We start from the raw sequence: 23,108 nt of genomic DNA, 5'->3' as shown, positions 1-23,108 counted from the left end.
AGGCTTTTTACAGTTATGTGAAGAATAAAAGAATGACTAAGGTGAAGTTAGGGCCGGTCAAGGACAGTAGTGGGACTGTGTGCATGGAGTCTGAAGATATAGGAGAGGCCATGTTGTTGAGGAGGATAGTGCGATACAGGCTGGTAGGATGGAGGAGGTAGATATTCGGAAGGAAGATGTGTTAGAAATTTTGAGAAGCCTGAGGATAGACAAGAGGATAGATAAGTCCCCTGGGCCTGATGGGATATATCCTAGGATTCTTTGGGAGGCGAGGGATGAGATTGCAGAGCCTTTGGCTTTGATCTTCATATCCTCACTGTCTACAGGAATAGTGCCAGAAGACTGGAGAGAGGTGAATGTTGTCCCCTTGTTCAAGAAAGGGAATAGGTATAACCCTGGGAATTATAGGCCAGTTAGTCTCACTTCGGTCATAGGTAAATTATTGGAAAGGGTCCTGAGCGATAGGATTTTATGATCATTTGGAGAGATACAGCTTAATCCAGGATAGTCAGCACAGATTTGTGAGGGATAAGTCTTGCCTCACAAGTTTGATTGTATTCTTTGAGGAGGTAACTAAGTACATGGATGAAGGTAGAGCAGTTGATGTCGTATACATGGATTTTAGTAAGGCGTTTGATAAGGTGCCCATGATCGGCTCATGCAGGAAGTAAGGAGGCATGGTACAGAGGGAAATTTGGCCGATTGGATCAGTAACTGGCTAACACAGAAGACAGAGTGTGGTGGTAGAAGGTAAATTTTCATCTTGGAGCCCACGCACCAGCAGGGATCAGTGCTGGGTTCTCTGTTTTTTGTGATTTTTATCAATGACTTGGATGATGGAGTTGAACGTTGGGTTCGTAAATTTGCTGATGACACCAAGATTAGTGGAGTAGTGGATAATGTTGCTGTTGTAGGCTACAAAGAGACATTGATAGGATGCAGAGCTGGGCTGAAAAGTGGCAGATGGAGTTTAACCCTGATAAATGTGAGGCGATTCATTTTGGTAGGACAAATTTGAATGCGGATTACAGGGTTAACGGCAGGGTTCTGAAGAATGTGGAGGAGCAGAGACATCTCGGAGTTCATGTCCATAGATCTCTGAAAGTTGCCACCCAAGTGGATAGAGCCGTGAAGAAAGCCGTGTTAGCATTTATTGACAGGGGGATTGAGTTTAAGAGCCGTGAGGTTAAGCTGCAACTGTACAAGACCTTGGTTAGACCACATTTGGAGTATTGTGTGCAATTCTGGTCACCTCATTATAGGAAGGATGTGGAAGCATTGGAAAGGGTGCAAAGGAGATTTACCAGGATGTTGCCTGGATTGGAGGGTAGGCCTTATGAGGAAAGGTCGAGGGAGCTAGGGCTTTTCTCATTGGAGCAAAGGAGAATGAGAGGTGACTTAATTGAGGTGTATAAGATGATGAGAGGGACAGATAGAGTGGACATTCAGCGACTTTTTCCTCAGGTGGATGCAGCTGTTACAAGGGGGCATAACTATAAGGTTCATGGTGGAAGATATAGGAGGGATGTCAGAGGTAGGTTCTTTACTCAAAGTGGTTGGGGCGTGGAATGCACTCCCAGCTATGGTAGCGGAGTTGGACACTTTAGGAACTTTCAAGCAGTTATTGGATAGGCATATGGAGTGCACTAGAATGATTGGGAGTGGGTTGATTTGATCTTAGTTTCAGACTAGTTCAGCACAACATCGTGGGCTGAAGGGCCTGTACTGTGCTGTACTGTTCTATGTTCTAAAAGCTAACTATCTATCCTCAATTGGTTTCCAAAAGAGCTCGTCAGTCTGTCTTAATAATAGCACATCTTGAAAAACCATAAGAGCGTTTGTCATTCTTACAGGTATGAGATTATACCCGGCCTCACAAATTTGGAAAAGATAGAATGCAGCCAGTGCAAAACTTGGCATCCACAACTTAACATATTTACTCACGTCAGGGATGATGGGAAAAAGGAGTGTGAACAGGAACTATACTGGCCTTTCACCAAACAACATGAAGGCAAAGGATTGGCATAATTTTTCTTCAATCTATAGGGCAGAGAATGAGGCTCTTGAGAGAATTAATGGTTTGCAGAAGTAGTACTGCAATTAGCTGATATGTATTAGCAATATTAAAAATATAGTATTTCATTTAAACATGGTTCATTGATTTTGGAATTTAAAAAGTAACAGCTTGGCTAAAATTAAAAAAACAATGACCAATGTTGGTCACTGAATCCAGAGTTACTTGAAAAAAAAATCTGCATTTCAATTCCAGATCCATAGAATCCCTGGTGTAGGAGGCCATTCAGCCCATCAAACCTGCACCGACATTCCAAAAGAGTATCTTACATAGGCCCACTCCCTGCACCTTAGCCTGCCCCTATCCCCTCAATTAAGGGGTTATTTAGCATGACTAATCCACTTAACCTGCACATCTTTGGTCTCAGTGCTATTATTGTGATGGGGCATCTAAATGCACGAGTACCCTTGTTGAAGCATTTTACAACAGAATAGAAAAAGCAATCATGTGTCAAATCGTGTGTCAAAATTTCCTATTTTGAATGAGTTATTTCACCTTCAAAGCCAATTAATCAAAACATGATTGCAGCAAATTTGGAATCGCAAGTAATGTATATTCCATCAAGCATTTGTTCTGCTCACGTCCTTTACAACACATTGATAGGAAAAACCATGTCCATCTTGGAAACCTTATTATCCTGTAAAGAATTGGGGGTAGAAAGGCCAAAAACCAAATCACAAAATGCTTTTTAGATTTCAATCGCCAATGTGACACTAAAATAATACAGTAATTGCGAACACAACCTGTTCATTTTCAAATTAAGCATACCAAATTACAAATTTAGTCACAAGACAAAGCTTTAAAGCTTCATTCATTTGTGGGCATAAAACAATTTTTGACAAACTTTTATTTCCTATTGCTATCTTGCTCATAATTTGTTAATCATCTGGAGCCTTAAGTGGCATTCTGCTTTTACACACTGATATTCAAAATAATACTGAGCCCTGTAGCTGTAAAATAAATGATAAAACCTTACTTCTGGTAGAACACTTGCAGGTTTAGTCAAAATTCCTCCCACATACACAACATTGGGCAATGTTGGTCGAGGAAACTCCAGTGCTACATCCGTGCAAAGCATCCATAAGCTGGAACCCTGTATTAAATCATACATGGAGCGTTCAGGCTCAATTTTATACTTCAGCATTATTCTCTCATATTTTGGCAAGAACAGAAAATTCACACCAAAGCGTGACACTAAGTACACGGCAATATTTGTAATTCGTTGAAATAAATTCATGTTGTCTGTAAGGAGAGAGTTAAACTCTGGTACATAAGCTAGCGGCGTTGGAGCACCAACTTCTGTTGGGTACCATAGACCAGTGGAAAAGACAGCGTACTTTACTCCCAGAAGGTGTGCTATCACAAAGCCACACATTTCATTTGGGTCCACCAAAAGCAAGTCAAATTTTTCTTTCTTGAGCTGAGCAATGAAACCCCGACTGCCAACCATGATGTCACAGTTCTTGGAGTAATGCTCCAGAATGTCAAAGAGCTCAAGCGCTGTTAACCTTCCTGAAAAAATGTTCATCATCTTGGACTGCAAAAATTCATCTGCCGTTGTGCTATTGAAGAAGCCAGGATATCGCAGAAGTCTAAAGTAATCCGACGAAGGGATCTCTCTACCTTCTGACACTGCAAACGCCGTCTCATGCCCATGCTCATGCAAGGCCTTAGCTAGGGTCTTGAAAATGTAGAGATGGCTTTCAAACATAATCGGTGGCACAACCACAATTTTGGCAGCCTTTGATATATCCACGAAGCACCAGAGTAGCGTGAGAATTTGGAAATGCAACTTCATGACTGAAAATAAAACAAAAGCAGAATCAGCACCAATTGCATGTACAAAGTATTTATCAACTATAAAAAATTCTAAAATGCTACAGACGAGGACATATTTAAGTTATACTCATGAAGTGCAGTCACTTATGCTGACAAATAGAGTAACCAATTTGTGCAGTGAGGTTCCACAACAAATATATTAGAAAACCATCTTCTTTGGATCCTCACTGTCTTCAGGGGATGTCCCGGAGGACTGGAGAATAGCCAATGTTGTTCCTCTGTTGAAGAAGGGTAGCAAGGATAATCCAGGGAACTACAAGCCGGTGAACCTTACTTCAGTGTTAGGGAAATTACTGGAGAGAATTCTTCGAGACAGAATCTACACCTATTTGGAAGCAAATGGACGAATTAGTGAGAGGCAGCATGGTTTTGTGAAGGGGAGGTCGTGTCTCACAAACTTGATAGAGTTTTTCGAGGAGGTCACAAAGATGATTGAAGCAGGTAGGGCAGTGGATGTTGTCTATATGGACTTCAGTAAGGCCTTTGACAAGGTCCCTCATGGTAGACTAGTACAAAAGGTGAAGTCACACGGGATCAGGGGAGAGCTGGCAAGGTGGATACAGAACTGGCTAGGTCATAGAAGGCAGAGAGTAGCAATGGAAGGATGCTTTTCTAATTGGAGGGCTGTGACCAGTGGTGTTCCACAGGGATCAATGCTGGGACCTTTGCTGTTTGTAGTATATAAATGATTTGGAGGAAAATGTAACTGGTCTGATTAGTAAGTTTGCAGACCAAATTCTGGTAGAACACTTGCAGGTTTAGCCAAAACTCCTCCCACATACACAACATTGGGCAATGTTGGTCGAGGAAACTCCAGTGCTACATCCGTGCAAAGCATCCATAAGCTGGAACCCTGTATTAAATCATACATGGAGCGTTCAGGCACAATTTTATACTTCAGCATAAAAGGTTGGTGGAATTGCGGATAGCGATGAGGACTGTCAGAGGATACAGCAGGATTTAGATTGTTTGGAGACTTGGGCGGAGAGATGGCAGATGGAGTTTAATCCGGACAAATGTGAGGTAATGCATTTTGGAAGGTCTAATGCAGGTAGGGACTATACAGTGAATGGTAGAACCCTTTAAGAGTATTGAAAGTCAAAGAGATCTAGGAGTACAGGTCCACAGGTCACTGAAAGGGGCAACACAGGTGGAGAAGGTAGTCAAGAAGGCATACGGCATGCTTGCCTTCATTGGCTGGGGCATTGAGTATAAGAATTGGCAAGTCATGTTGCAGCTGTATAGAATCTTAGTGAGGCCACACTTGGAGTATAGTGTTCAATTCTGGTCGCCACACTACCAGAAGGATGTGGAGGCTTTAGAGAGGGTGCAGAAGAGATTTACCAGAATGTTGCCTGGTATGGAGGGCATTAGCTATGAGGAGCGGTTGAATGAACTCGGTTTGTTCTCACTGGAACGAAGGAGGTTGAGGGGCAACCTGATAGACGTCTACAAAATTATGGAGGGGCATAGACAGAGTGGATAGTCAGAGGCTTTTCCCCGGGGTAGAGGGGTCAATTACTAGGGGGCATAGGTTTAAGGTGAGAGGGGCAAGGTTTAGAGTAGATGTACGAGGCAAGTTTTTTACGCAGAGGGTAGTGGGTGCCTGGAACTCGCTACCGGAGGAGGTGGTGGAAGCAGGGACGATAGTGACATTTAAGGGGCATCTTGACAAATACATGAATAGGATGGGAATAGAGGGATACGGACCCAGGAAGTGTAGAAGATTGTAGTTTAGTCGGGCAGCATGGTCGGCATGGGCTTGGAGGGCCGAAGGGCCTGTTCCTGCGCTGTACATTTCTTTGTTCTTGTTCTTTGTTTGTAATTCATTTTTGCCATGAGTTGAGGGAGGAATGACAGCCAGGATAACGAAAGATCGCTTGGCAGATCTTTCACATCTAGAACAAAGGACAATTCAACACAGGAACAGGCCCTTCGGCCCTTCAAGCCTGTGCCGGTCATGACAACCATGACCCACAAATAGACATACCTGAAACCAAAGAGAAAATGCTGGAAAACCTCAGCCAGTCTGGCAGCATCTGTAGGGAGAGAAAAGACCTACGTTTCGAGACCGTAGTCTCGACCGTAGACTGCGTAATGACCCTTTGTCAAAGCTAAAAGGCATAGAAAGTGGGAAATATTTATACCGTGGGGCAAGAGAATGAAAGATGAGTCAATGCCACAGAAACCAAGGGAACAGAGTGCTATTCGCCACAGAAACCAAGGGAACAGGGTGCTATTCGCCACAGAAACCAAGGGGAAAGAGTGCAAATGGCATTCCCCAGAGAGAACAAAAGGTGCGAAAGGTCAAACAGCAGAGAAACTATCAGAGGGTAAATTCTATATCGGAGAGACCAAACGCAGACTGGGGCGATTGCTTTGCTGAGCACCTTCGGTCTCTGCACATTCAGGAACCTGACCTTCCCGTTGGTTGCCATTTTAACACAAGACCCTGCCCCCATGCCCACATGTCTGTCCGACAGGAAGTAGTTGATGCTGAAACATTGAATATATTCAAGAGGCCTCTAGATACCGCACTTGGCGAGAATGGGATCAAAGGCTATGGGGAGAAAGCAGGATTAGGCTATTGAGTTGGATGATCAGCCATGATCTTCATGAATGGCGGAGCAGGTTCAAAGTACCAACCAAAAGGACTCTTCTGTGTATGAATCTATGTCAAAGTTTACCCTCTGATGTTAGTTTCTCTGTTTGACCTTTCACACATTTTGTTCTTTCTGGGGACTGCCGTTCGTACTCTTTCCCCTTGGTTTCTGTGGCTGTTAGCACTCTGTTCCCTTCTCACCCCACAGTATAAATATTTCCCACTTTCTTTTAGCTTTGGCAAAGGGTCATCTGGACTCGAAACGTTAGCTATTTTCTCTCCCGATAGATGCTGCCAGACCTGCTGAGATTTTCCAGCATTTTCTCTTTGGTTTCAGATTCCAGCATCTGCAGTAATTTGCTTTTATAGACAGAGAACATAGAACGATACAGCGCAGTACAGGCCCTTCGGCCCACGATGTTGCACCGAAACAAAAGCCATCTAAACTACACTATGCCATTATCATCCATATGTTTATCCAATAAACTTTTAAATGCCCTCAATGTTGGCGAGTTCACTACTGTTGCAGGTGGGGCATTCCACGGCCTCACTACTCTTTGCATAAAGAACCTACCTCTGACCTCTGTCCTATATCTATTACCCCTCAGTTTAAAGCTATGTCCCCTCGTGCCAGCCATTTCCATCCGCAGGAGAAGGCTCTCACTGTCCACCCTATCTAACCCCCTGACATGCCTGAAGGTTTTCAGCCTTCTGTGTTCAGGACTTTCTTTAAGTGACAAAACTCCCTGATAACCCCTATCTAAATCTATGAAGGACAGTGCCATCTTTTAACAAGGGAACAACTGTCACTAAAGGTGGGGAACAAAAATCAAGACAGCAGACAGTAGTACAATAAACAGACTTGCTGAAAATTTATTGTGGACCATCTGGAAATTATTACTTGGAGCTCAGTTTGATGAACCTTTTTTTTGGTCCATAGTTCACTGACCCACAAGCCACAACATTACCTTAACTTGCTCGGTAAACTTGGTATTTTGCCTGCAGAGGCAAAAGGTTGCTCACATAAAAAGGACCACTGCTGGTTTGCAGCTGATTGGAATGCAAAAGTCACAATATAAAGTGAAAGTGAATGGGCCATGGGGTACGGGCCTCTGGCACGGAGTCTGTCCCTGTTGCTCAGAAGGGAAGGGGGGAGAGGAGCAGAGCATTAGTAATTGGGGACTCTATAGTCAGGGGCACAGATAGGAGATTTTGTGGGAGCGTGAGAGACTCACGTTTGGTATGTTGCCTCCCAGGTGCAAGGGTACGTGATGTCTCGGATCGTGTTTTCCGGGTCCTTAGGGGGGAGGGGGAGCAGCCCCAAGTCGTGGTCCACATTGGCACTAACGACATAGGTAGGAAAGGGGACAAGGATGTCAGGCAGGCTTTCAGGGAGCTAGGATGGAAGCTCAGAACGAGAACAAACAGAGTTGTTATCTCTGGGTTGTTGCCCGTGCCACGTGATAGTGAGATGAGGAATAGGGAGAGAGAGCATTTAAACACGTGGCTACAGGGATGGTGCAGGCGGGAGGGATTCAGATTTCTGGATAACTGGGGCTCTTTCTGGGGAAGGTGGGACCTCTACAGACAGGATGGTCTACATCTGAACCTGAGGGGCACAAATATCCTGGGGGGGAGATTTGTTAGTGCTCTTTGGGGGGGTTTAAACTAATGCAGCAGGGGCATGGGAACCTGGATTGTAGTTTTAGGGTAAGGGAGAATGAGAGTATAGAGGTCAGGAGCACAGATTTGACGTCGCAGGAGGGGGCCAGTGTTCAGGTAGGTGGTTTGAAGTGTGTCTACTTCAATGCCAGGAGTATACGAAACAAGGTAGGGGAACTGGCAGCATGGGTTGGTACCTGGAACTTTGATGTTGTGGCCATTTCGGAGACATGGATAGAGCAGGGACAGGAATGGATGTTGCAGGTTCCGGGGTTTAGGTGTTTTAGTAAGCTCAGAGAAGGAGGCAAAAGAGGGGGAGGTGTGGCGCTGCTAGTCAAGAGCAGTATTACGGTGGCGGAGAGGATGCTAGATGGGGACTCTTCTTCCGAGGTAGTATGGGCTGAAGTTAGAAACAGGAAAGGAGAGGTCACCCTGTTGGGAGTTTTTTTATAGGCCTCCTAATAGTTCTAGGGATGTAGAGGAAAGGATGGCGAAGATGATTCTGGATATGAGCGAAAGTAACAGGGCAGTTAGTATGGGAGACTTTAACTTTCCAAATATTGACTGGAAAAGATATAGTTAGAGTACAATAGATGGGTCGTTTTTTGTACAGTGTGTGCAGGAGGGTTTCCTGAAACAATATGTTGACAGGCCAACAAGAGGCGAGGCCACGTTGGATTTGGTTTTGGGTAATGAACCAGGCCAGGTGTTGGATTTGGAGGTAGGAGAGCACTTTGGGGACAGTGACCACAATTCGGTGACGTTTACGTTAATGATGGAAAGGGATAAGTATACACCGCAGGGCAAGAGTTATAGCTGGGGGAAGGGCAATTATGATGCCATTAGACGTGACTTGGGGGGGATAAGGTGGAGAAGTAGGCTGCAAGTGTTGGGCACACTGGATAAGTGGGGCTTGTTCAAGGATCAGCTACTGCGTGTTCTTGATAAGTATGTACCGGTCAGACAGGGAGGAAGGCGTCGAGCGAGGGAACTGTGGTTTACCAAGGAAGTGGAATCTCTTGTTAAGAGGAAGAAGGAGGCCTATGTGAAGATGAGGTGTGAAGTTTCAGTTGGGGCGATGGATAGTTACAAGGTAGCGAGGAAGGATCTAAAGAGAGAGCTAAGACGAGCAAGACTAAGCGAATGACTAGGGAAAGAGTAGGACCAGTCAAGGACAGGGATGGGAAATTGTGTGTGGAGTCTGAAGAGATAGGCGAGATACTAAATGAATATTTTTCGTCAGTATTCACTCAGGAAAAAGATAATGTTGTGGAGGAGAATGCTGAGCCCCAGGCTAATAGAATAGATGGCATTGAGGTACGTAGGGAAGAGGTGTTGGCAATTCTGGACAGGCTGAAAATAGATAAGTCCCCGGGACCTGATGGGATTTATCCTAGGATTCTCTGGGAGGCCAGGGAAGAGATTGCTGGACCTTTGGCTTTGATTTTTATGTCATCATTGGCTACAGGAATAGTGCCAGAGGACTGGGGGACAGCAAATGTGGTCCCTTTGTTCAAAAAGGGGAGCAGAGACAACCCCGGCAACTATAGACTGGTGAGCCTCACGTCTGTAGTGGGTAAAGTCTTGGAGGGGATTATAAGAGACAAGATTTATAATCATCTAGATAGGAATAATATGATCAGGGATAGTCAGCATGGCTTTGTGAAGGGTAGGTCATGCCTCACAAACCTTATTGAGTTCTTTGAGAAGGTGACTGAACAGGTAGACGAGGGTAGAGCAGTTGATGTGGTGTATATGGATTTCAGCAAAGCGTTTGATAAGGTTCCCCACGGTAGGCTATTGCAAAAAATACGGAGGCTGGGGATTGAGGGTGATTTAGAGATGTGGATCAGAAATTGGCTAGCTGAAAGAAGACAGAGGGTGGTGGTTGATGGGAAATGTTCAGAATGGAGTACAGTCACAAGTGGAGTACCACAAGGATCTGTTCTGGGGCCATTGCTGTTTGTCATTTTTATCAATGACCTAGAGGAAGGCGCAGAAGGGTGGGTGAGTAAATTTGCAGACGATACTAAAGTCGGTGGTGTTGTCGATAGTGTGGAAGGATGTAGCAGGTTACAGAGGGATATAGATATGCTGCAGAGCTGGGCTGAGAGGTGGCAAATGGAGTTTAATGTAGAGAAGTGTGAGGTGATTCACTTTGGAAGGAATAACAGGAATGCGGAATATTTGGCTAATGGTAAAGTTCTTGAAAGTGTGGATGAGCAGAGGGATCTAGGTGTCCATGTACATAGATCCCTGAAAGTTGCCACCCAGGTTGATAGGGTTGTGAAGAAGGCCTATGGAGTGTTGGCCTTTATTGGTAGAGGGATTGAGTTCCGGAGTCGGGAGGTCATGTTGCAGCTGTACAGAACTCTGGTACGGCCGCATTTGGAGTATTGCGTACAGTTCTGGTCACCACATTATAGGAAGGACGTGGAGGCTTTGGAGCGGGTGCAGAGGAGATTTACCAGGATGTTGCCTGGTATGGAGGGAAAATCTTATGAGGAAAGGCTGATGGACTTGAGGTTGTTTTCGTTGGAGAGAAGAAGGTTAAGAGGAGACTTAATAGAGGCATACAAAATGATCAGGGGGTTGGATAGGGTGGACAGTGAGAGCCTTCTCCCGCGGAGGGAAATGGCTGGCACGAGGGGACATAGCTTTAAACTGAGGGGTAGTAGATATAGGACAGAGGTCAGAGGTAGGTTCTTTACGCAAAGAGTAGTGAGGCCGTGGAATGCCCTACCTGCTACAGTAGTGAACTCGCCAACATTGAGGGCATTTAAAAGTTTATTGGATAAACATATGGATGATAATGGCATAGTGTAGGTTAGATGGCTTTTGTTTCGGTGCAACATCGTGGGCCGAAGGGCCTGTACTGCGCTGTATTGTTCTATGTTCTATGTTCTATAAGTATGGTGGTTTTTCAACAGACAACTGAAGTTTCGGCAAACGGAAAAAGTCAGACTTCATCATTATTTATAGATTACAAAGTAAGATCACAAGAGTACAAGCATACCAGTATATAATAAATCAGAAAAGGTAGTAAATCTAATGTGTTCAACATAAGTTTATGTTATACAAGAATAAACAATTTCTTTAAGAGAAACAGGAGTGCTGGGTAAAATGGGTAAGAAAGGAAAAAGAAAGAGACCACCATGTGCAAATAAACAGAAAATGACGGAGAGACATTTGCATGTGACAGAGATTACAGGAATTAATGAGGGAAGTTAAAAGGCAGATGGTCGGGGTAAGGAGCACTTGCTGAGAGTGCTGGATAGTTTTGTCCCACTGAGACGAGGAAGGAATGGTAAGGTGAAGAGGGTTACAAGGTAGCCAGGAAGGAACACAGGTAGGCTCATTCAGAAAGTTAGAGGGCATGGGATACAGGGAAATTTGGCTGAAAGGATACAGAATTGGCTGGCCGAAAGAAGACAGCGAGTGCTAGTGGATGGAAAGTATTCCGCCTGGAGGTCGGTGACCAGTGGTGTTCTGTTGGATCTGTTCTGGGACCTCTGCTCTTTGTGGTTTTTATAAATGACTTGGATGAGGAAGTGGAAGGGTGGGTTAGTAAGTTTGCCAATGACACGAAGGTTGGTGGAGTTGTAGATAGTGTCGAGGGCTGTTGCAGGTTACATCAGGACATTGACAGGGTGCAGAGTTGGGCTGAGAAGTGGCAGATGGAGGTCAACCTAGATAAATATGAAGTGATTCATTTTGGAAGGTGGAATTTGAATGCTGAATACAGGATTAAAGGTAAGATTCTTGGAAGTGTGCAGGAACAGAGGGATCTTGCTGTCCACGCACATAGATCCCTCAAAGTTGCCACCCAGGTTGATAGGGTTGTTAAGAAGTCGTATGGCTTTCATTAACAAGGGGACTGAGTTTAAGAGCAGCGAGGGTTTGCTGCAGCTTTATAAAACTCTGGTTAGATCACACTTGGAATAGTGTGTCCAGTTCTGGTCGCCTCATTATCGGATGGATGTGAATGCTTTGGAGAGGGTTCAGAGGAGATTTACCAGGATGCTGCCTGGAAAGGAGGGCATGTCTTATGAAGAAAGGTTGAGTGAGCTAGGGCTTTTCTCACTGGAGTGAAAAAGGAAGCGAGGTGACTTCATACTTCATAGAGCTGTGCAAGGTGATGAGAGGCATGGATGATAGAGTAGATAGTCAGAGACTTTTCCCCAGGGCGGAAATGGCGATCACGGGGGGGGGGGGGGGGGGGGACGGGGGGGACGACATAATTTTAAGGTGATTGGAGGAAGGTATAGGGGAGATGTCAGAGGTAGGTTCTTTATACAAGAGAGTGGTGGGTGCATGGAATGCCCTGCCAGCAGAGGTGGTGGAGTCAGTCATTAGGAACATTGAAGCAACTCTTCGACAGGCACATGGACAGCAGTAAATTAAAGGGGTGTAGATTAGGTTGATCTTCGATTAGGATAAATGGGCGGCACAACATCGTGGGCCAGAGGGCCTTGTACTGTGCTGTACTGTTCTATGATATATCTATGAACGGAAAAGACAGTGTAAGGAATGGGAGCAGAGGAAAGGATGCACAGAGACAATCTGCACAAAGAAAGTGTGTGCAAATGGGTGGTAGATGATGAAACCACCCTCTACACTAGTGCATTTGAAATCTTTCCATTTCCTCAGCCAAAGATTCCCCTCCAATGTTCTCAAATTTATTCATCCCATTTCCCACACTACCTCCCAGAACAATGATAGGGTTTTCTTGGTTCTCATCTTCCAGTCTACACATTGAACTGATCATGGATGCATGGACTACCCAATGTCATCCATAGTTCAATGGCACAAAATACATCGTCCCCCTCCCTTTCCAATTAACTGTAGGGATCATCTGGCATGCTGCACCTGGCGCATCTGTGAGTGACCTATAAGGATCGGGAGCTGTACTGTGCCCGAGGAGGCGATGGAATTTGTCAGGGACAATGAACTGGCAGGAGATGGAGGACACTTTCTGTTCCTTTGGGTTTATTTGGGTTATTTTTGTACTGTGTTTGGGATCATCGCTCTGTGTTTGTTCTTGAAGGGGGATGGTGGGTTGTTGTTTTCTTTGTGTTTGGTGGGTGTTGTTAAGTTTGCACCGGGATAATGTTTGGGGGAAGGGGAAAGAGAGATAAATCAATGGAGGGTAGGATGCTAAGCACCAGGGGCGGGGCTACCAGGCCAGGTGAATGGGCTAATTCACAGAAGCGGTGTGTGTGTGTGTGGGGAGGGGGGGGTGGGGCGGTTGACAAGTGTGTTGATGGGAGTTGGGGATGTTACTTTATGGGGGGGGGGGGGGGGGGAAACTGCTGATAGGGGAGGGGTTTCTAAAATATGGTACGAGGAGGGTCGATGGCGGTGGGCGCTCAAGGGCGGTGCGGAACATGGGCTGGAAGGGCTATTGACTGGAAAAGATATAGTTCGAGTACATTAGATGGGTCGTTTTTTGTACAATGTGTGCAGGAGGGTTTCCTGACACAATATGTTGACAGGCCAACAAGAGGCGAGGCCACGTTGGATTTGGTTTTGGGTAATGAACCAGGCCAGGTGTTAGATTTGGAGGTAGGTGAGCACTTTGGGGACAGTGACCACAATTCGGTGACGTTTACGTTAATGATGGAAAGGGATAAGTATACCCCGCAGGGCAAGAGTTATAGCTGGGGGAAGGGCAATTATGATGCCATTAGACATGACTTGGGGGGGGGGGGGTAGGTTGGAGAAGTAGGCTGCAAGTGTTGGGCACACTGGATATGTGGAGTTTGTTCAAGGAACAGCTACTGCGTCTTCTTGATAAGTAAGTACCGGTCAGGCAGGGAGGAAGGCGTCGAGCGAGGGAACCGTGGTTTACCAAAGAAGTGGAATCTCTTGTTAAGAGGAAGAGGGAGGCCTATGTGAAGATGAGGTGTGAAATTTCAGTTGGGGCGCTTGATAGTTACAAGGTAGCGAGGAAGGATCTAAAGAGAGAGCTAAGACGAGCAAGGAGGGGACATGAGAAGTATTTGGCAGGTAGGATCAAGGAAAACCCAAAAGCTTTCTATAGGTATGTCAGGAATAAAAGAATGACTAGGGTAAGAGTAGGGCCAGTCAAGGACAGGGATGGGAAGTTGTGTGTGGAGTCTAAAGAGATAGGCGAGATACTAAATGAATATTTTTCGTCAGTATTCACTCAGGAAAAAGAGATTGTTGTGGAGGAGAATGCTGAGACCCAGGCTATTAGAATAGATGGCATTGAGGTACGTAGGGAAGAGGTGTTGGCAATTCTGGACAGGCTGAAAATAGATAAGTCCCCGGGGCCTGATGGGATTTATCCTAGGATTCTCTGGAAAGCCAGGGAAGAGATTGCTGAGCCTTTGGCTTTGATTTTTATGTCATCATTGGCTACAGGAATAGTGCCAGAGGACTGGAGGATAGCAAATGTGGTCCCTTTGTTCAAGAAGGGGAGCAGAGACAACCCCGGCAACTATAGACCGGTGAGCCTCACGTCTGTTGTCTTGGAGGGGATTATAAGAGACAAGATTTATAATCATCGAGATAGGAATAATATGATCAGGGATAGTCAGCATGGCTTTGTGAAGGGTAGGTCATGCCTCACAAACCTTATTGAGTTCTTTGAGAAGGTGACTGAACAGGTAGACGAGGGTAGAGCAGTTGATGTGGTGTATATGGATTTCAGTAAACGTTTGATAAGGTTCCCCACGGTAGGCTATTGCAGAAAATACGGAGGCTGGGGGTTGAGGGTGATTTAGAGATGTGGATCAGAAATTGGCTAGCTGAAAGAAGACAGAGGGTGGTGGTTGATGGGAAATGTTCTGAATGGAATTCAGTTACAAGTGGCGTACCACAAGGATCTGTTCTGGGGCCGTTGCTGTTTGTCATTTTTATAAATGACCTAGAGGAGGGCGCAGAAGGGTAGGTGAGTAAATTTGCAGACGACACTAAAGTCGGTGGTGTTGTCGACAGTGAGGAAGGATGTTGCAGGTTACAGAGGGACATAGATAAGCTGCAGAGCTGGGCTGAGAGGTGGCAAATGGAGTTTAATGCAGAGAAGTGTGAGGTGATTCACTTTGGAAGGAATAACAGGAATGCGGAATATTTGGCTAATGGTAAAATCCTTGGAAGTGTGGATGAGCAGAGGGATCTCGGTGTCCATGTACATAGATCCCTGAAAGTTGCCACCCAGGTTGATAGGGTTGTGAAGAAGGCCTATGGAGTTTTGGCCTTTATTGGTCGAGGCATTGAGTTCCGGAGTGAGGAGGTCATGTTGCAGCTGTACAAAACTCTGGTACGGCCGCATTTGGAGTATTGCGTACAGTTCTGGTTTCCTCATTATAGGAAGGACGTGGAAGCTTTGGAACGGGTGCAGAGGAGATTTACCAGGATGTTGCCTGGTATGGAGGGAAAATCTTATGAGGAAAGGCTGATGGACTTGAGGTTGTTTTCGTTGGAGAGAAGAAGGTTAAGAGGAGACTTAATAGAGGCATACAAAATGATCAGGGGGTTAGATAGGGTGGACAGTGAGAGCCTTCTCCCGCGGATGGAAATGGCTAGCACGAGGGGACATAGCCTTAAACTGAGGGGTAATAGATACAGGACAGAGGTCAGAGGTAGGTTCTTTACACAAAGAGTGGTGAGGCCGTGGAATGCCCTACCTGCAACAGTAGTGAACTCGCCAACATTGAGGGCATTTAAAAGTTTATTGGATAAGCATATGGATGATAACGGCATAGTGTAGGTTAGATGGTTTTTGTTTTTTGACTTCCCATGTCGGTGCAACATCGTGGGCCGAAGGGCCTGTACTGCGCTGTATCATTCTATGTTCTATGGTTGATCGCCGAGGGGGGGGGGGGGGGGCACCTGGCTGATCACAGAAGGTGCGAGGATGGAATGGGCCAGTCAAGAGGGTCCATGTGTTCGCACATTTAAAAAGTCGAAATGCTCTGTAGCTCTGTTACAGGAGACACATCTGAAGGTGGTGGATCAGATTAGGTTGAGGAAAGGGTGGGTAGGGCAGGTATTCCATTCGGGATTAGATTCTAAAACGAGGGGGGCGGCAATTTTGATTAATAAACGGGTGGCGTTCGAAGTGGGGACAAAGAACAAAGAACAATAGTGTAGTGGCTGACTCTGGGGGGAGATACTTAATGGTGAGTGGGAAATTTGGAGGGGTTGCCAGTGGTGCTCGTGAATATTTATGCTCCGAACTGAAACAATGTGGAGTTCATGAGGCAGATGTTGGGGAAGATCCCCGATCTGGATTCGCATCGGTGTTAGACACAAGGTTGGATCAGTTGAGTTTGAGGTTGGGGAGGGTGTCGGCGGTAGCAAAAGAGCGGAGGGGGTTTATGAAGCACATGGGGGGGTATATCCATGGAGATTTGGGAGGCTGAGGGCAAAGGAATTTTCATTCTTCTCGCATGTGCATAGGGTGTACTCCCGAATTGACTTTTTTGTCTAAGGACGCTGTTGGCGAGGATGGTCGACATGGAATATTCAGCGATAGTGATGTTGGATCATGCTCCGCATTGGGTGGACTTGCGGGGTGAATAAGGGTGGGGGCCAGCACCTGCAATGGAGGCTAGATGTAGGGCTTTTGTCAGTTGAGGGTGCGTGAGCGGGTGAGTGAGACCATTTGGGGTGATGTGGAGCTAAATGACACAGGGGAGGTCTCGGCGGCCACGTTGGGGGAAGCACTGAAGGCAGTGGTGAGAGGAGAGTTTATTTCGATACGGGCACACAGGAGAAGACAGAGCGGGTGGAGATGGAAGGGCTAGTGGAGGAGGTTCTGCAGGTGGACAGGAGGTAACCGGATGCGGGGAGGGTTGTTGACGGAGCGGCAGAACCTGCAGATGGAGTTCAGGTTGTTATCCACGGGGAAGGCGGTTGGGCAGCTCAGGAGGGTGAAAGGGGCGGTTTATGAATATGGTGAGAAAGCGAGCAGGATTCTGGCACACAAGTTGAGGAATCAAAATCAGGAGGCAGCGAAGGAGATCAGCTAAGTGAAGGACAGGGGGGTGGGAAACCCGGTTTTGTGCCCAGTGGGGGTGAAGGGATGCTTAGGGATTTTTTCTTTTTTAAGTTAGAGTACCCAATTCATTTTTCCCAATTAAGGGGCAATTTAGCATGGCCTTGTCACCTACCCTGCACATCTTTGGGTTGTGGGGACAAATCCCATGCAAGCACAGGGAGAATGTGCAAACTCCACACAGACAGTGACCCAGAGCCGGGATCGAACCTGGGACCTCGGTGCCATGAGGCAGCAGGGTTAACCCAGTGAGCCACCGTGCTACCCCCTTTTCGGGATTTTTACAGCAGGCTGTACGAGTCGGAACCCCAGGACAGGGTGAAGGGGTTGAGGCAGTTTTTGGAGGGGTTGGAGTTCCTGAGCGTGGATGAGGATCTGGTGGACAAGCTGGGTGCCCCTACTGGGCTGGTGGAAGTGGGGGAGGGGCTGGAGACAATGCAGTCGGACAAGGCCCTGAGCCCAGACAGGTATGCAGTGGTGGTGGTGCCTTGTTCCTGAGGGCGTTTAATGAAGCAAGGGAGCAGGGGGTGCTCCCCTCCGACGCTGACGCAAGCCTCGGTCTCTTTGATTTTGAAGCAGGATAAGGATCCGGAGCAGTGTGAGTCATAAAGGCTGATCTCACTGTTAAATGTGGATGCCAAGTTATTGGCCAAGATCTTGGCCTCAAGAATAGAGGACTGTGTGCCAGGGGTGATGGGGAGGACCAGACGGAATTTGTGAAGTGGAGGCTCTGGCGGCTAATATCAGGAGGTTGCTAAACATGATAATGATGCCCCCCAAGGGATGAGGGGTGGAGGTGGTGGTTGTCGTATTAAGCACACTAAGATAACACGGCCTGCAACTGGATGCAGCTTTACCGGAGAGATAATCCAGGCCTTGAAGTTAGTTCAATTTGTATTATTGAACCTATCACACAGTTAGCACAGTTCTATGTGAGTTCGACTCTCTGCTAACCTAGTGTGATTTCTCGGTCTGACTGAACCAGACTAGCTCTTAGCCACGTGCTGTAGGAGTTATATGATATGTACACCCTGACTCACACTGTAGATGTCACCAGTGGAAAGAGGCGGAGTGTGAGTGCCTCGTGCCTTTTATAGTGGGAAACCACCCCCCCAGTGTTCTGCCTGCTGACTGGTTATGTCCTGTTCTCTGTTTTCATTAGCTGCCCGTCTGTATCTCATTATATGCTTGTCTGCATATCATGACAGTGGTCGCCATGGATGCGGAGAAGTGTGGAGTGGGATTATTTGTGGTAGGTCCTGGGGTGGTTTAGGTTTGGGCAGGGTTTCATGGATTGGGTCCGGCTGCAGTATCAGGCAATGGTGGCAAGACTGTGGACGAACCGGGTGAGCTTGGACTATTTCAGGCTGCACTGGGGGGACGAGGGCTGGCAGGGTATAGTACGGGGGAGGGGTGGAGCACAGCGTCTCGCTTTCCGCAGATGATGTGTTACTGCACATTTGGGTGGTATTGCGGAGAGTATGGGGATCTTAGAGGAATTTGGCCATTTTGGGGGGTATAAACTGAACATGGGGAATAGTGAGGATTTTCTGATCCAGGCAAGGGATCAGGAGGAGAGACCGTTCAAGGTGGTGGTGGTGGTGGGGGGGGGGGGGGGGGGGGACTTTCCGATATTTGGGCATTCAGGTGGGGCGGGGTTGGGAGCAGCTGCATAAGTTAAAACTGGCATGGTTGGTGGAGCAGATAGATATGGGGGACTTTAGAAGGTGGGATGCGCTCCCATTGTCATTGCCGGGGAGGGTTCAGACGGTGAAGATGACAGTCCTCCCCAGGTTCTTGTTCATGTTTCAGAGCCTCTCAATCTTCATTCCCACGATGTTTTTCAGGAAAGTGAATGCGGTGACCTCAGGGTTTGTGTGGGCAGGCAAAACAACGTGGGTCTATAGATACATAGAAGATAGGAGCAGGACCTTTGGCCCTTCGAGCCTGCTCTGCCATTCATCATTATCATGGAGGATCATCCAACTCAATAGTCTAATCCTGCTTTCTCCCCAAAGCCTTTTATCCAAATCTTCCCAAGTGCTCTATCCAGCCGCCAACTGGATATATTCAAAGTTTTAGCATCAACTATGATGAATTCCACAGGCTCACCACCACTCTGTGAAGAAAGCTCTCCTTATCTCTGTCTGAAATGGTTTACCCTGAATCCTCAGACTGTGACCCTTTGTTCTGGACACACCCATCATTGGTAACATCTCCCCTACATCTACCCTGTCTAGTCCCATTAAAATTTTATCAGTCTCTCAGATCCCCCTCATTCTTCTGAACTCCAGCGGGAACAATCCCAACCTAATCAATCTCTCCTCATATGACAGTCCCACCATCCCTGGAATCAGTCTGGTAAATCTTTGCTGCACTCCCTCAAGAGCAAGAACATCCTTCCTCAGAGAAGGAGACCAAAACTGCATACAATACTCCAAGTGTGGCCTCATCTAGTTTAGAAGCCAGGTATTTCTAATGCAACTAATATCGGCAAAAGACAGCTGTTTAAGCATAAATATTAAGCCCCAGTTTGAAATTAAGGATTGAAGAGACACATTCTGCAAATTCATTTTACATATCTTTAAAGTAACACTGATAGAACAAACACTTTTAATATCATTTCTTCAAGGACAAGGGCTGAATTCCATGGCATCGAGGTGACAAGAGTCCAGTAACATGAGAATATGGCTCAAGCTATAGAATGTCAAACAGAGTTTTAGTCTGGATCTAGAATCAAGCTTGATGGGAAAATGAAATGTCAAAGAGAACTTTTGGTCTAATGGAATTTATGTTATCTCTTATGTTTTTGCGTTAAGACAGTTGCAGTAACAAAACACGGCCTTGGGAATCATTTCTAATTCTACAGATAACTATATTTTAGCTGAGAGCCACAGAATGCTGTATTTCTCAGGCCTCCTCTAAAGGGGCTGTCCCTGGGAAGGAAACATTGTCATTTTATTATATAAGTAATTGTCTGCTGTATTAACTTCGACTTGCATCTGTAGACACTCTGATGTACAGTGCTCAAGTCCCGGCTGTGAATAAACATACGTTGAAGTAACTTGGTGTTCGATTGATCATTTCATCCGGACTGAAAATAAACTAATTTACAACATGAAGGCTCCATTGTTATAATAGCCTGAACCACATTCCATAACTTATAAAGCTGAAACATTTTAGATTATTGCTGTAGTTTTAAAGTGGACAGTTTATAAGGCATCGAATCAAATATATATTTGATTCCAACTTTCTCAAAACATAACAATTTCATAGAAGCAGCATAATTCACTTTGATAAATTGAAACAGACTTTGATTTATATTTTGCAAGTCATTTGCAATAGCCAAGCCAGCATATTTTGGCTTTGATAAAGCACCATATTGCATTCTTTAACATACACAAGTATGTAGATACGCAACAATTTGAAGTAATATTACATATTGAAGATGGACGGCTTGCCGTCAAATCAAATGTATTTGAGTCTAACCCAAATCAATTAGGATTATATTGGGGTGTGATTAGATGACTTAAGACAGATATGAAAGGGTATAACTGAAGAAGTTTCGGCCCGCCATTTTGAGTTTTTAGTTTGTGGTTTTTGTTGTAGATTAGGTTTAGGTAGATTGGTAGGGTAGGTTTTTGTGGGTAGTTTGTTAGCTTTTGCTTTGTTGGTTTGAAGCTGAAGATTAGCTCTCTCTCTTTCTCATATTTCATTTTCAGACTTTGACTTTTAAAAGTTATTGTTGAGCTGTTTGCCCAAACAAGAAGATAATGTCTGTGATTCTTTGAAAGCTTCAAATTGTCTACGAATTGCCTTTTAAATGACTTTCAAATTGTAATCAATAGAAGACAAATAAAACAATTCCTATTGGCACCCGAGAAGTTTTAACTTAAAATTCTACTCAGTTCCAGTAATCGCAAAGTGCTGCTGGTAACCGAATTGTAGAAATCCTTCACCAAGGCCCTGTATAATTGAAGCAACATATCCCTGCTTCTATATTCGAAACTTTTGCAATGAAGGCCAACATACCATTAGCCTTCTTTACCGCCTGCTGCACCTGCATGCTTACCTTCAGCGAAAGGTGCACAAGGACACCCAGATCGTGCTGCACACTCCCCTCTCCCAATTTACAACCATTCAGGTTCATCTGCTTCCTGTTTTTACTTCCAAAATGAATAACTTCACACTTATCCAAATTATACTGCATCTGCCATTGGTTTGCCGACTCGCCCAACTTGTCCAGATCTTGCTGGAGGACCACTGCATCCTCGTCACAATTCACCCTCCCACCTAATTTGGTATCATCTGCAAACTTTGAGATGTTACATTTTGTTCCCTCATCCAAATCATTAACATATATTGTGAATAGCTGGGGTCCCAGCACCGATCCCTGCGGTACCCCACTGGTTACTACCTGCCAATTTGAAAAGGGCCCATTAATCCCTACTCTTTGTTTCCTCTCTGCCAACAAGATTTCTATCCACCTCAATACATTTCCCCCAATCCCATGCGCTTTAATCTTGCACAATAATCTCTTATGTGGGACTTTGTCAAAAGCCTTCTGAAAGTCCAAATAGACAACATCGACTGGCTCCCCCTTGTCGACTGTACTGGTTACCTCTTCAAAGAATTAACAGATTTGTCAAGCATGATTTTCCCTTCATAAATCCATGCTGACTCAGACTGATCCTGCCACTGCTTTTTAAATGTCCTTGATAATGGATTCAAGCATTTTCCCCACTACCGATGTTTCATAGATTTCATAGAATTTACAGTGCAGAAGGAGGCCATTCGGCCCATCGAGTCTGCACCGGCTCTTGGAAAGAGCACCCTACCCAAGCCCACACCTCCAGCCTATCCCCATAACCCAGTAACCCCATCCAACACTAAGGACAATTTTGGACACGAAGGACAATTTAACATGGCCAATCCACCTAACCTGCACATCTTTGGACTGTGGGAGGAAACCGGAGCACCCGGAGGAAACCCACGCACACACGGGGAGGACGTGCAGACTCCGCACAGACAGTGACCCAAGCCGGAATCGAACCTGGGACCCTGGAGCTGTGAAGCAATTGTGCTATCCACTATGCTACCGTGCTGCCCCTACCATGTTAGGCTTACTGGTCTATAATTCCCTGCTTTCTCTCTACTTCCCTTTTTGCATATCGGAGTGACGTGAGCTACCCTCCAATCTGCAGGGACAGTTCAGAGTCTATAGAATCCTGGAAGATGACCACCAAAGAAGGAGGATGGAGCAGGGTCGGGGGGGGGGGCTGGCTCTCCCAAACTTTATAGATTACTACTGGGTGGCGAAGAGAGCGATGGTCAGGAAATGGGTGGTGGGGGAGGGGTCAGTGTGGGAGCGGATGGAGGCAGCCTCATGTAAGGATAGGATTTTAGGGGCACTGCTAACAGTGCCTGTGCCGTTGCCGCCAACCAGGTACTCCACTCGCCCGATAGTGGTGGCAGCACATGGGGCTGGAGACGGCATCAGTGTGGCATTGATGTGGCAACCATCAGTTTGCTCCGTGGGAGCACTGAGCGGTTTGGGGATTTGTTTTATAGATGGGGGATTTCTGTGTTTGGAAAAGCTGGAGGAGGAGTTTGACCTGCCCGGTGGGAATGGATTTCACTACTTGCAGGTGAGAGACTTTGTGCAGAGGCAGGTATCGACTTTCCCACACCTACCGTCCCGGATAGGGTAGTGTAGAAAGCGGGAGTGGAGGAAGAGGAAAGTATCAGAAATTTATAAAGGGCTTATAGACTGGGAAGGAGCCCCAATAGGGGAGGTGAAGCAGAAATGGGAGTAAGAGTTGGGTTGGGAGTTGGAGGCTCTGTTATGGGAAGATGCCCCGAGGCGAGTCAACAAGTCCTCGTCATGTGCCAGGCTTAGCCTGATA

General features: G+C 46.0%; 1 protein-coding gene across 8 annotated transcripts in view; it reads right to left on the bottom strand.

Moving 5' to 3' along the window:
* Positions 1–23,108, bottom strand: part of ugt8 (UDP glycosyltransferase 8) — a 347,377-nt gene that overhangs the window by 245,639 nt on the left and 78,630 nt on the right. For all 8 annotated transcript variants that reach the window (XM_072496162.1, XM_072496170.1, XM_072496167.1 and 5 more), the window contains exon 2: positions 3,051–3,874. In XM_072496162.1, coding sequence (XP_072352263.1) covers positions 3,051–3,874 — 824 coding nt within the window. The remainder of the gene's footprint in view (positions 1–3,050; positions 3,875–23,108) is intronic.

The sequence above is a fragment of the Scyliorhinus torazame genome, chromosome 3 (genome assembly GCF_047496885.1).
Source record: "Scyliorhinus torazame isolate Kashiwa2021f chromosome 3, sScyTor2.1, whole genome shotgun sequence".
NCBI classification, from domain to species: domain Eukaryota; kingdom Metazoa; phylum Chordata; class Chondrichthyes; order Carcharhiniformes; family Scyliorhinidae; genus Scyliorhinus; species Scyliorhinus torazame.
The sequence above is the reverse complement of the archived record's forward strand: the minus strand, read 5'-3'. Positions and strand labels throughout refer to the sequence as shown.